The 12,063-nt window shown below is 40.9% G+C and overlaps 3 protein-coding genes across 4 annotated transcripts in view; 2 read left to right on the forward strand and 1 right to left on the reverse strand.

Moving 5' to 3' along the window:
- Positions 1-872: 872 nt before the first annotated feature.
- On the forward strand, positions 873-8,153 carry LOC111077756. Its single transcript, XM_022372146.2, has 2 exons — positions 873-1,007; positions 7,162-8,153. Exon 2 carries the CDS (start codon positions 7,175-7,177, stop codon positions 7,832-7,834), a length of 660 nt encoding a protein of 219 aa, XP_022227838.1. The 5' UTR covers positions 873-1,007; positions 7,162-7,174; the 3' UTR covers positions 7,835-8,153.
- A 1,017-nt stretch (positions 8,154-9,170) lies between these two features.
- On the forward strand, positions 9,171-10,100 carry LOC111077741. Of its 2 annotated transcripts, none has more exons than XM_022372129.2 (2): positions 9,171-9,343; positions 9,422-10,100. In XM_022372129.2, exon 2 carries the CDS (start codon positions 9,434-9,436, stop codon positions 9,848-9,850), a length of 417 nt encoding a protein of 138 aa, XP_022227821.2. In that variant the 5' UTR covers positions 9,171-9,343; positions 9,422-9,433; the 3' UTR covers positions 9,851-10,100. The 2 variants fall into 2 exon arrangements, with proteins under 2 accessions (XP_022227821.2, XP_022227819.2); XM_022372127.2 differs by having other exon boundaries at positions 9,173-9,311.
- Positions 10,101-10,477: 377 nt separating this feature from the next.
- LOC111077739 (dedicator of cytokinesis protein 11) overlaps positions 10,478-12,063 on the reverse strand; it is a 29,999-nt gene continuing 28,413 nt past the window's right edge. The window contains 4 exon segments of the mRNA XM_041596150.1: positions 10,478-10,726; positions 11,175-11,407; positions 11,484-11,772; positions 11,851-12,061. Coding sequence (XP_041452084.1) covers positions 10,626-10,726; positions 11,175-11,407; positions 11,484-11,772; positions 11,851-12,061 — 834 coding nt within the window. The 3' untranslated portion in view covers positions 10,478-10,625.

The following is a 12,063-nucleotide window of genomic DNA, read 5'->3' on the forward strand; positions in this document are numbered from 1 at the left end:
TAATCATTTGTTTAAACCAAGCATATAACGGTCTTAAGTGATCGATGTCTTTTTTTTGCATTTATTTCTTTTATATTTTCGGCAAAGCCAAGCCAATACGAATGATTCAGGCAGCAAACTTGTCCAACGAACATGTTCGACACTGTTTGATGCACTTTTAACCATTCAACCAGCAGCAGCACTGACACAGTTAAGTGTGGCATGCAGTAAGTGGCTGCAACTGCAACTGCAATGCCAACTGCAGTTTCCGGCCCCCCCCCCCCCCCCCCCCCCCCCGGGCCCCCCCCCCCCCCCCCCCCCCCCCCCCCCCCCCCCCCCCCGCCTCTCTTTTCTTGTTACGGCCCCTCTTTTTGTTAGCTTAATGCTCTTAACTTGCAAGCAGTCTCAGCTCAGCGCCGCCCCTGCGTTTACCGTTTCTTTTCATACAGTATAAGATGGTATATGACACAGAAAGTAAGGTTTTGAGCTAGGATTTACTGACGAATGAAGCCGCCTATTCGGCAGCTAATCCCAGCTTAAAACCTCCAAATTTCGTATCATTAAATTGTAGTCGAAAAAAAGGTGTGTTTCAAAACTTTTTGGAAATAAAGAAAATTTAATTAAACGTTAAAAAATATCAGTATTATACACCTTACCTTATTTTTGTTATACCTTCCGAGCAAGCCCCCGCAAGTCTGTGTTGTTGGAAGCTACACCTTCGAACATCGAACCAATTCTCCAAGCTTTTATTTTTGTTATTTTTTCTTTACTTTGCTTTGTGCCGTTTTGTTTTTGTTGTTGTTGTTGTTATTGGGCTTGGGTTTGTTTTGCTTTGCTTTTGGCTTTGGCATTTGGGGGCTTGGGAACAGACTATAAACCGTGGCAAGATCGTCATTGCGTTCATTGGTAAAAGTGAAGCGTGCGCGTGCGGTTGCCTCAACTACTTTAAAACTGCAACAAAAGTTGGTCTCTCTGTGCTGTGTGCGAGCTCTGCGCTTTGTTTGTGTCGTTTGTTCCAATCGAGAAAGGTGATTATCACAGTTTATGTATCCTTTGAGGACAAGTGACTACTGACCAGTGAATGAAGTTTTTTTTGGGAAACTTTTTAACGTACAAATGTATTTTGATTCTGATCAGTTGGATGGTTTGTTTGTGTAATGTAATGGAAATTAAGGTGTGGAGTTTGTAAAATGGGTCACTGTTTGAGGTTTGCTGTTACTGTTATTGATTTTAGTAAATACACGAAAATACACTTCAGTATAAAGCTGTTATGATACTTTTTCCATTTTTAAGTGCCGTAGATCTATCTTCTTTCTGTCACTTGCTAAATTCTAGTAGTAATGCAAATTAGGACAGATTCGAGTATGTTTTAGAATTTCTTGTCTTAGTTTTGTGTACCACATTAACGCTATTCCAATCATATTTTAGACCTACCTCACTTTGTTCTGCTGTAATACTTACCCGTATTTTAAGGCCAAATAGCAAAGAATATTCACTTTTTGCACAAATCTGTCACAATAAATTCTGTCACTTTGAAGAACATTGCAAATAGTGTGAAAAACTTTGTCAGCTCACTCGGCAAATGATGAAGTGCCTTTTTTTGCCACATTTTGTTTGTATTATTTTGCGTGTCCCCATTTCGGGCAGCTTTTTAGACCGACACTCCCTGCACGCCCCCACCCCCATGCATTGAGGCAGAAGATTACGCAATATGTTTTCAGTGCAAATGAGTGGAAAATCTAATTTTCCAGCAGCATGCAAATTTTTCGGGTTGTAATTGCCAAAATGTCACGCTGCAGATTGTGGCAGCTGGGGCAGTGGCAGTGGCTGTGGCAGCGGCAGTGGCAGTAAGCTACTGCCTCTTGCTACTGTAGCAATTTTGAGGTCGTAAAACATTTAAGCAACATACCAATAATATTTTATGGCTTAGCTATAAACGAACTTGATAAGAGAAGCGTAGACAGGGCAGGCCCCCCCGGGAGATCCACCGTTTGACATTTTTACAGCTGCCGCTGGAAATAACCTCGAATGAATAATTATCTAAATAAGAGAGATAGTTTTTGAGGTTGACAGCCCAGGCAGGCCCCCGCTTAAGTATCCATACGAAAACCCATCTGTGGAGGAGTAGGATATCCAGCTCCTGCCTCTTCGAGTCTGCATACAAGACATTCCACAGTAGAAATCTCAAGTCACGATTCCGTCTCCAATTGACAACAAAATAATTTATCTCCACGGAATGCGGGAAAGTGCACAAAAAAAATATATATATCTTCGGGCTCCTCCTGTCACTCTCTCGGATGGATTCTGTTTAAAGGAAAGTTTTTATTTTTATTTTGGCACAAAGGGGCGTTTCTTCCCACTCTGCTTTGACTGTAATTTTGGTTCAATATGCGAGTATTTCTTTCTTGATTGTAGTTCATTTGGTTGGTTAACAAATTGTGTGACAAATTCCAGTCCTTCAGCAGTCATCATCATTATGCTGCTATGACAACGGGGGGAGATAGTAATAAAAGGTCTGCCCAATTTGTGTTTTGATGTGCAATGAAATTGGCATCCAAATTGTGGGAAGTTTTTGAATGCCTAGGGTGATGAGTGTTTCATAAACAGATACTTAAAAGATCGTTTTGGGTAATTTTGAGAGAGTCGAAAGTGTAGATTTTAGTGTTGAAGATTTGGGTATTCTTTTGAAAGCTTTACGATGTAAAGTTTTTCACTCTTCTTCAGTAAGTATTAGTTGCAAAGATTTAAATGCAAAATGCTAGTGCTAATGCTTATAATGTTGCTGATAAATGACCGAAAATTAGATGGAAACGCTTTGCATATATTTTTTCAAATTTTTCTTCATTCATTTCTTTGGCATAATCTATGAGGATTGAAATGTGGGAGGGTTTGAGGCTTTACTTTAAATTTTTCACACGCTCTCAGCGCTTTAGTATTTTTATATAAAAGCTATGAAATCTTTTTCTATCCAGATTCTTTGAATATTTAACAGCTCTCTTCAGTTCGTACCTATTCGTACCTGACCGTTCCGACAATTGACAAAATCCATTAGCACCTGCTTCAGCAGCGATGAAAGATGAAAGTGAATATCCCCCAGACACTGAGAAGCTTCCACCTGAGCCGCAGCTCCTACCTCTGCGGCATCTCTTTTTCTGCGACTCATCTCGCCATACAACTCGGACACCTTGTCAATATTTATCGATATGGCCTGCACATATAAATACATTTTTATGTCATGACCAAAAAACTGAACGCAAAAAACACCAGAGAGACCATTTTCACTATCATTTCAAGTTGCTTTGCTTCGAGTTGATGTTCATTGTTATGGTTTTTTGCTGGCTGCCTTTTAGCTTTTGCTCATCTGAGAAAAACCTGTAACCTGCGCAACCTGTAGCATGGTGGATGGCAGATATTTTGCTGTGGTGTCCAGTAAAAGTAACGCACAGCACTGCGCCTGACCACAAGCGGGGGCTCCTTCTCCTTCTGTCTGGTGTTAAACTTGGCCACCGTCGAACAGTTGACAGACTTTCTTCTACCGCCTGTCCAGTTTTTCTACATATTACTCTTTGAGCGCGACTTTTGTTTACTGTTGTTCAGCTGCTGCTGCTGCTGCTGCTGTTGCTGTGGCTGCTGCTTCTTGAAAGAAAACGATGGACCAGACCCGGCCAGACCTGGCCAATTCCAGACCCGACCAAGACCTGGCCAAGACCAGGCCAGACCAGACCCGACCAAGACCAGGCAATTAAAATGTCGCCTCCATTTCGCTGTTGCAGTTGCATGTATGCACATCCGCATGCAACTTTCTTAACGGTAGGTAGCCAGCGAGTCGAATGCTCGTACAGTGTCAGAGCCAGAGCATCCTGCTTGATTAGGGGGCACAACCCTTCTTCAGTTTAAATGAGGTCAAAATGGTGTTGCAGCAGCACACAATAAACACACAAACATTCTAATTAGCACCACAACAAACCTCTTGAACAGCATCAAAAGCAACTTATCAAGATATGTACATTGTATATACAAGTGTGTGGATACTTTGTTGTCTTGTTGGTTGTTGCAACAAGTCATCATTGTGATTGTTGTTGTTCTTGCTGTTGTTGTTGTTGTTGTGGCAGGTGCTGCTGCTGCTGCGGCTTGGCAAATCCGTCTTCTTTATAATTACTGTCATCGCACGGTGCAGTTGTGTTTAAAAAAAGAAAAACAGAAACAGAAACTCGTCTTGGCTTGGCTTGGCTCTTCGCCGTTCTACAAACAAGACGCGATGCCGAAGCTCCAACTGCAACTGCAGCACGGTTCCCCAGAGATTTCTCTAGAGAAATGTGCTTGAATGCGATTTTATCGATTGATTTCTAATTAGCAGGAAATGCCATAAACAAATCGGGGTAGTTAAAAGTGAATCAAAGATGTTTGCAGCTAAAACTTCACTTTGATTTTCGAGTTGCAAGAAAGATACAAACAAAGTTGGGTGGAAAAGCTTTTAAGCGCCTTGTAAACTTGGAACAACCCTTTGGACTTTTTCTTTGTAATATTTTTGAGGCAACAATTATGCAGCTGAATGTAACTTGGACTCTTCCCCCCTAATTTTGCGATTATTATGATTATTTTAGATAATAAATATTTATTATTTTCGATAATAAATATCTGCAAACGTTAATTAAATATTTTAAAGTGAATTTCGATTGGTGCAATTTACTGGTACTGGTTTTTGCCTAATCCTATAACATAAAAATATCTTTTGGAGTCTTCTTAAACACCTGTTCCCCTCTAAGCCTCTAATGACAATTTTTCACGAATTTTACTTCATCTGAAGTAATGCTTCAGGCGCGTGATACATAAATAAAAAATTTGTTTGCCTTAGAAGAAGATGAAAAAAAACGGCAACTGGCCGTAAAAAAAACCAGTTGGTCTAAGGCTGTAAAATGTAATGTATAAGACGGAGATTAATTGCCCATGTATGGGGTGTATGGAATGGAATGGAAACTTGCGGTGGGGAGGGGAGGGGGCACTATGTTCGGCAGATGCAGCCACGAAGCCGTGCCACAAGTGGCTTGGAATTAATTATTTAACACAGACTGACTGAGACACTGGCTGTGTCTCGGTATAGGAATGTTACGCAGATGTGCTCACGACACTACATAGTGCTTGGAAAAACATTATTTCAAAGATTTCAGCTTCTCTTTACACAGATTTCAGCTTCCCTCTTCTTTTGGTATGCTGCAGTTATTTTGTAATATTTATTTGGCTATTTGAAGGTTGGTTTTTGCACGCCGAACAAGTGAGTTATATAAAAGCAATCAAAATTTTAAGAGCCTAAGCCATCATTAGTCTTATAGTTCATATGTACATATGTACGTACATCTCCCACAAGCCAAGCAAAAAAAGACACCTAAATGCCTTTCTCCAGCTACAAGTGTCTCCCATTGAAATGTTCAATAAACCAAATATTGCGTAACAAAAGAAAACAAAGCAACAAAAAGTACCCAAAAAAAAAAAGGTAAAGCACAAACAAAATGGGACAAAAATGAGAGCTACTTATAAGCTGAAGAGACTCCACAAAAAAGTGGAGACAATTGGTTCGGAAATATTTCTCTGGAGCTGCCAATGCCCTTACCCACGACAATTAGTCGGAAGACAAGACCAAAACAACAAAAAAACAACTGAATCGTGTGCTCATACCCATATGTACGTATAATATATTTTCTTGTATAGGAAATGAGTTTATGAAGCAACGGAAATTCAAATTACAAAATTTACAATCCGTGAAAAGGCAAAAACAAAAGACATGCAATTGCGCGTGGCCAAAATCCAAGGCAAAATCAAAAGCCAAACTCAAAGTATTTTTGGACTGTTATCAGCCGGAAGAGTTTCGTATATTGGCCAGAGACCAGAGACCCTTCAGCCGTCATGTGTAATGCATGGCCATGGATCCCTCGAGGCCCCCAACGAACTCTTACAGCTTTCTCCATTTCGTATTGGTATGCACAAGACAAACCTCGGACTTCAGAGTTGAGCTAGAAACGAACGAGTACAGAAGAAGCATGCATACATACATTTGCAAAGATGGGTTGTTGGTTCCCGAGTTGGGCTGTCTAGTGTATGGGGTTTTTCTTGCTGTTGGTCAAGGTTTTGGGTAAGGTCAGTCACACCTGTCACATAATAAGAAGGTCAGGGAATGTTCGAAAAAGTGTTTAAAGGGTTTTAGAATGGAAGCGGACTTGTTTGAGAACATTTGTGACTAACAAATGTGTAAATACTTGAAAGTAAAAGATAATCCTAAACTTTCATTCGAAATGGTTCATCGTTGTCTCAAGTCGTTCACTTTTTTCTATATGAAAGCTCTCTCCATTGGAAAATTCTTTTCCGATTGGCCAGCTTTTACCTTGCAGCTGGATTGTCTCCCATCGTCTGCAGTCAACTGAATCGCTTAGTTAGTCGAAGATAATTAAATATCTTTTGTGTGGCTGTTAGACAAAACATAGCACGCGTTTCCCAGGAGACTCGGAATGATCCGATGATGCGGATTCCAATGCGGATCTGATTGCAAAGGTTGGGCTTAGACTTTATATAAGACCTGCTCGTTAACTTCATGTAATTTTGATGAGTGAGTGATAAAGAGAACCAGTTGCCCCGCGCCAATGGAACATACAAACAATTTGCATACAATTTTCATGTTTTCTATGCAGAAGAATTAAACAATAAAGAGATTTGCATAGGAGGTGGGGCTAAGTGAGGACTCGCTTTTGGAGAGCAGCGAGACAGTTGCTAGGTGAAACTTTGTTGATGGGGGAACAATTCTCACGTTACGAAATAGAAGCAAGGTTGAAGGCCTACGAGTATCTGTCCCGCAATTCCAATTCCAATTCCAAATTCCTAGTTCTCAAACGGAAAACTACTCAATTAGATCAAATGGAATCCAATTGCGCAAAATGACAATTGTGTGCGACAAATTCCATACCACACACAAAACACACAGTCAAAATTGATCAAAATCGATGCAAAACATTTCCAATCACTGATTTCGCACAAAAACCCCTCCCGCTGGGAGCCATCCAAGCGGAAATTCTGTGGGTTGGGCTCCGACCCGACCCGAACCCGCACACACACCATCTATCTATCTCATCTGAAATCTGATTTGAAAACAATTTTGGACCGCAGCTAATCGCCTGTACACTTGTCTCTTTGCAGTTGCCCTGAGAAGATGTCTGTGCTGCGGACGCTGCTGCTGCTGGCACTGAGCGCCACCATGGCGCTGGCCCAGCGCCGCTTGGCTCTGCCCGATCCCCGAAGCTGTGCAAACCGGGTGCGCCATGCCTCCTACCGGGATGCCCGCGGTGTTTCGCACTCGTACTTCTTCAGCTGGGAGCATGCACCGACGCGCAGCCTGGAGGTGGACTGGCTGGATGCGAGAAATATTTGCCGTCGGCACTGCATGGACGCCGTGTCCCTGGAGACGCCGCAGGAGAATGACTTTGTGAAGCAGCGCATATCCCGGGGCAATGTGCGGTATATCTGGACGTCGGGCAGGAAGTGCAACTTTGCCGGCTGCGACAGGCCCGATCTGCAGCCACCGAACGAGAACGGCTGGTTCTGGTCCGGTTCGGGCGGCAAGATCGGACCCACCTCGCAGCGCAACACTGGCGACTGGTCGCCGACGGGAGGCTACAACCAGCCCCAGCCCGACAATCGGGAGGCTGCCCAAGGCAACGACGAGAGCTGCCTCTCCATCTTGAATAACTTCTATAACGATGGCATCAAGTGGCACGACGTGGCCTGCCACCACATCAAGCCCTTCGTCTGCGAGGACTCCGATGAGCTGCTGAACTTTGTCCGCTCCCGGAATCCCAATGCCCGCTTGTAATTCTACTCGTAATTCTAATGCTAAACTTAAACAAACAAAAAAACAAAAATTAAGATGAAATTAAATATTTATGTAGCCTTAGACGGAACATTGATTGGTTGATTGATTGATTCATGGACTCATTGACTGTTCAATCCAATACTGATGCCTTCCACGCGCTTTTGGCCAATTCTGTTAACATTTTTTGTGTGGTTTTGTTCGCAGCGAAAATTTTAAGATCAAAATTTGAATAACATTTCCGTGTCGATCCGCGCAAGAAAAACAAAATTGTTAAATAATTTTAAAAAATTGTTAATAAATACAAATTGAACCCATAAAAACCCACCAAATGGTTACATCTTCTATTTACTGCTTATATTTATGTTTACTAAGGACCTAATTAACTCTACAATCTGGTAGTAGAAGAGTTGGGTGTTTCCGAATGTATGTAGCATGTTTTTTTTGTTTGATTATTGAAACCATACTCCCTAATAATTAATCAACATTTATTTAAAATCGAGTAGGAAAATTATTGTGTAGCAAAAACCCCACATTTCTATTTGTTGTAGCATCGTTTTAGGCTTTGGATCCGAAGCAGCATTAAATATCAATACAAAATATTAATAACAAATACGTAATTATACATATGTTATGTTCCAATGTTAATTCTTGCACTTCGCTTATTTACACTTTGGAATTTACATTTTTTTCGCTTTTATTCCGAAATACTTAGAATATTAGAATATGTTTACATCTTTCCTCTATTGTTTTTGTTTGTATTCCAGCAACTCACTCTCGCTCTCTCTTTCGCTTCTCACACCAACACTAACCGTTATATATCGCTTTCCTCTGCCAGACGGCGCAGACTGGACGAAGTGATAGGAAGAAGCTAAATAGCGCATCCACTGCAAATTTATTTGTTCATTCTGGCTATTCCGGTCTGATTCAGATTCAGCCTCTACGGTCATTCCCTATGATTCTGCATATTCTGGTTTCTCGTATATTAAAAATTGCTGATGCCACGAGACTAACAGGAGTCTGCACACAAAATTTGGTTGCTCTAGCTCTTATAGTCTCTGAGAATTAGGCGTAAGACAAGACGGACGCACAAACTGACAGAATATACTTTATTAGGTCGGAGATTGTTCCTTCTGGGTGTTAATTTCATCCACACCCACCACAAAACTAATATATCCCTAGACTCTTCGAGTACCGGGTATAATATGGAATTTTAATGACATGAGTGGACATGAATTCGACTTAATCCAAATATGGATTCAGTCAGATTCACTTAAACAGTCAAATATGGTAAGGTTAGAGGTAAGAAGCACAGCTTACCTTAATCTTTACCTTCCGATGAGAAGATAAAGAAAAACAAAATATTATTAGGTTTGCATCGTATTTCATGTCAAATAAACAAAATTTAAGCGATTACATTCTCGTTTTCCCCTTTAACGAAACGAAGCGAAGCCATCACTGCTCTTCAGTAGCCTTTAAGATTGGTGATAGAACGTATGGTCCTAAGATTTTGTAAATAGGATAACTGTATAGTGCGATCCTCCTAATTCCCATAGATTGGCTGATATTTTCCTTTTGGTTTTCTTGCAGAAGATAGACAACATGGAAACTAGCAGCGAGGAGGAGGACTTCTACACCAGCAGCAGTGAGTCTGTCAGGAGCGAGGCTGTCGATTCCATATTGATCCCAGGGAATGCCTCCACCAACGAGGCGTTGCCTTTGGAGGCGGAGAACATGGATGTACACATACTCTTTGATGAGGTCCCTCTTGATTTGACGACCCGCAACTCGCGGGCTGCCTCTCTGGCCAACTTGGCTTCTGCTCGGGCTGCCTCTAATAGTGCTGACGAACATGCCACCACCCAGCCCCAGTCTGGAGCCAGAAATACGTCCTCCTACGTCCAATATCTGGTGGACAAATTTTCAAACTACTCTGTAGTTACCATGAATTGTGTAGAGTTTGAGATAAACAAAGTGCTCTTCAGGGCTGATATGGGAACGTACGAAAGCGCACCGTAAAAAAGAAGCCAAAGAAAAATCAGCTTGGGATACACCATATAATGTATAAATATCCACTTACTTTTAAGACTAATCCAATTCGTTCAGTTGTGGATAATACACACCATTTCGAACAAAACAAATATTGATCTCGAACCAAAACCAATACGTTTTAAACATATTATGTTCATTCGATTTCCTATGAAATATTGTACTATAAAATTTACTTTTAATTCTACCCATGATAATAAGAAACAATTTGATTGTAAACATTTAATGCATATATTTTTATTTAGTTCATTATAGTTATATTTCACTAGAAAATGCATGTAAATATATATCCATATATCATTAAATAGTTATTTCCTTTAACTGAATACTTTGGTAAGTTCTGTTGCTTGTTGGAACTTATTTGTCTAGTTATACATTTACGTTTAGGAATAATTAAATTATTAAACAATTTGTTAGCCATTTAGAGATTTCAAGAAGACACAAAGTTAGCAGATTTCATCTAATAAAGTAGCTGATTCAGGTTACACTATAAAGTATTTATGTATGCATGGTACATATATTCAATAGCCGATTTCACATTCAAATAATTTTAATTAAAATAATAATATACAGTTCTAAAGCTAAGTCATAATGTCATACAAAAATATACAAATATATTATATAAATTCCAAATGAATATGGTACAATTAAAATCCAAACAAAAATCATAGGGATTTACGATCTTAGTCACTTAAAAATTGAGATACAGAAATTAACAAGTGTTTACAATAGGATATTCAATCGGTTATGAATTATGTATAGAGTTCTGTGTGTGTATGTGGGGATGGTGATGGTGGTGGTGGTGGTGGTGGGTGGTGTTGGTATTTTGCTCGACAAAATACAATCCTAAAAAAAGGTAAAATTAGATACAAATTAATACAGTGATAGGAAGACCTTCGATGAGGGGTAACAGAATGGCAATTGGTAGGTATTAGTAATTTCCAATAAAGCTTACACTTAAATTCGAATCGTGTTATTTGCATACAGCCAATAGATGGTTAGATGGTTAGATGGATAGACTTTCCCTTTGCAGGATGTTAGTTGGCATGCGCTTGTAAACCCAAATTTTTGCTTTACCTGCCACAAGAAAGTTTCAATTTCAACAACAACATCAAACAAAGGAACACCAAACAAAGTTTAAGGGCTACGATTGCGCTGTGGTTACGCTCTAGGGTAACGAACCGCCTTAACGCTCTACGCTCTCTACGAATATTATCTCTGTATATGTGTGTTTTTAGTAGCGGTGCGTGTACTGTTTGTTTTGGGTTTTGATTTTGAGTAACTTATGCAGTACTTGAGTTATGTGAGGCGCCACTGATCGCGTTGAACAAAGCCATGCTGTTGCGCTGATTAATGCTTTCGGCATCTTCGCTAAGCGGCTGGAAGGACTCGTCGTCGAGCAACTCACTAAGCGCCAGACACAGTTTCTCGTAGTTCTCCTTCAGCACATGATGGTACTCCTTCTGATCGGCACTGATCATGCGCTCGTTCACGCACAAAGCCTTGTGGCAGACGCCAATGAAGTCGCTGCAAAAAGGGCGGGAAATTAAGCTCCATTTATAATATGCACCACACATGAACATGGATAATTTGGAAAGCATACCGAAAAACATCCTTTAGGTCACCAACGCGGTCGATGGAAAAGTTATTGATCACCTTGGCATCCAGGAAGGCATGTGCATAGGCCAGGGGACCGGCATTTACCGTCACCGCGACGCTGCCCTGCAGGCGCAGCTGCAACTTCTTCACATCGGCTGGCGGCATGATAATCTCCTCCAGCTCTGAAACCTTGGATTGCATCTCATCGATGGCCACTTCGATGGGACTCAGTTCGATGATCTCGCGCGACTTAACGGGAATACGCTTCAGCACATAGGGGAACGAGTATGTAGCTGAGGAAAAGACAAAAAAACAAAAGGTTACAAGATTGAATCAATTCGAAAAGTTCATTCTTTTGGTGGTTCGCTCACTCTCTATGACGGTCTTGCGTTTCCATTGCTCCTCAACGCTGCCACGTGCTGCGCCCGACTTGGTGAACGGTGTCTCGTACATGAAGGTGTTCACATCATGATTCTGCTCAAATTCATTGAGACGCTGATCGAGCTCCGTTTTGGTAAAGAATGGTATCACATGGGTGACCTGTATGAAGGCCAACTTGGTATCCAATTCATCGACTTTAACCT

This window comes from Drosophila obscura, unplaced genomic scaffold (genome assembly GCF_018151105.1).
Source record: "Drosophila obscura isolate BZ-5 IFL unplaced genomic scaffold, ASM1815110v1 contig_14, whole genome shotgun sequence".
NCBI lineage: Eukaryota > Metazoa > Arthropoda > Insecta > Diptera > Drosophilidae > Drosophila > Drosophila obscura.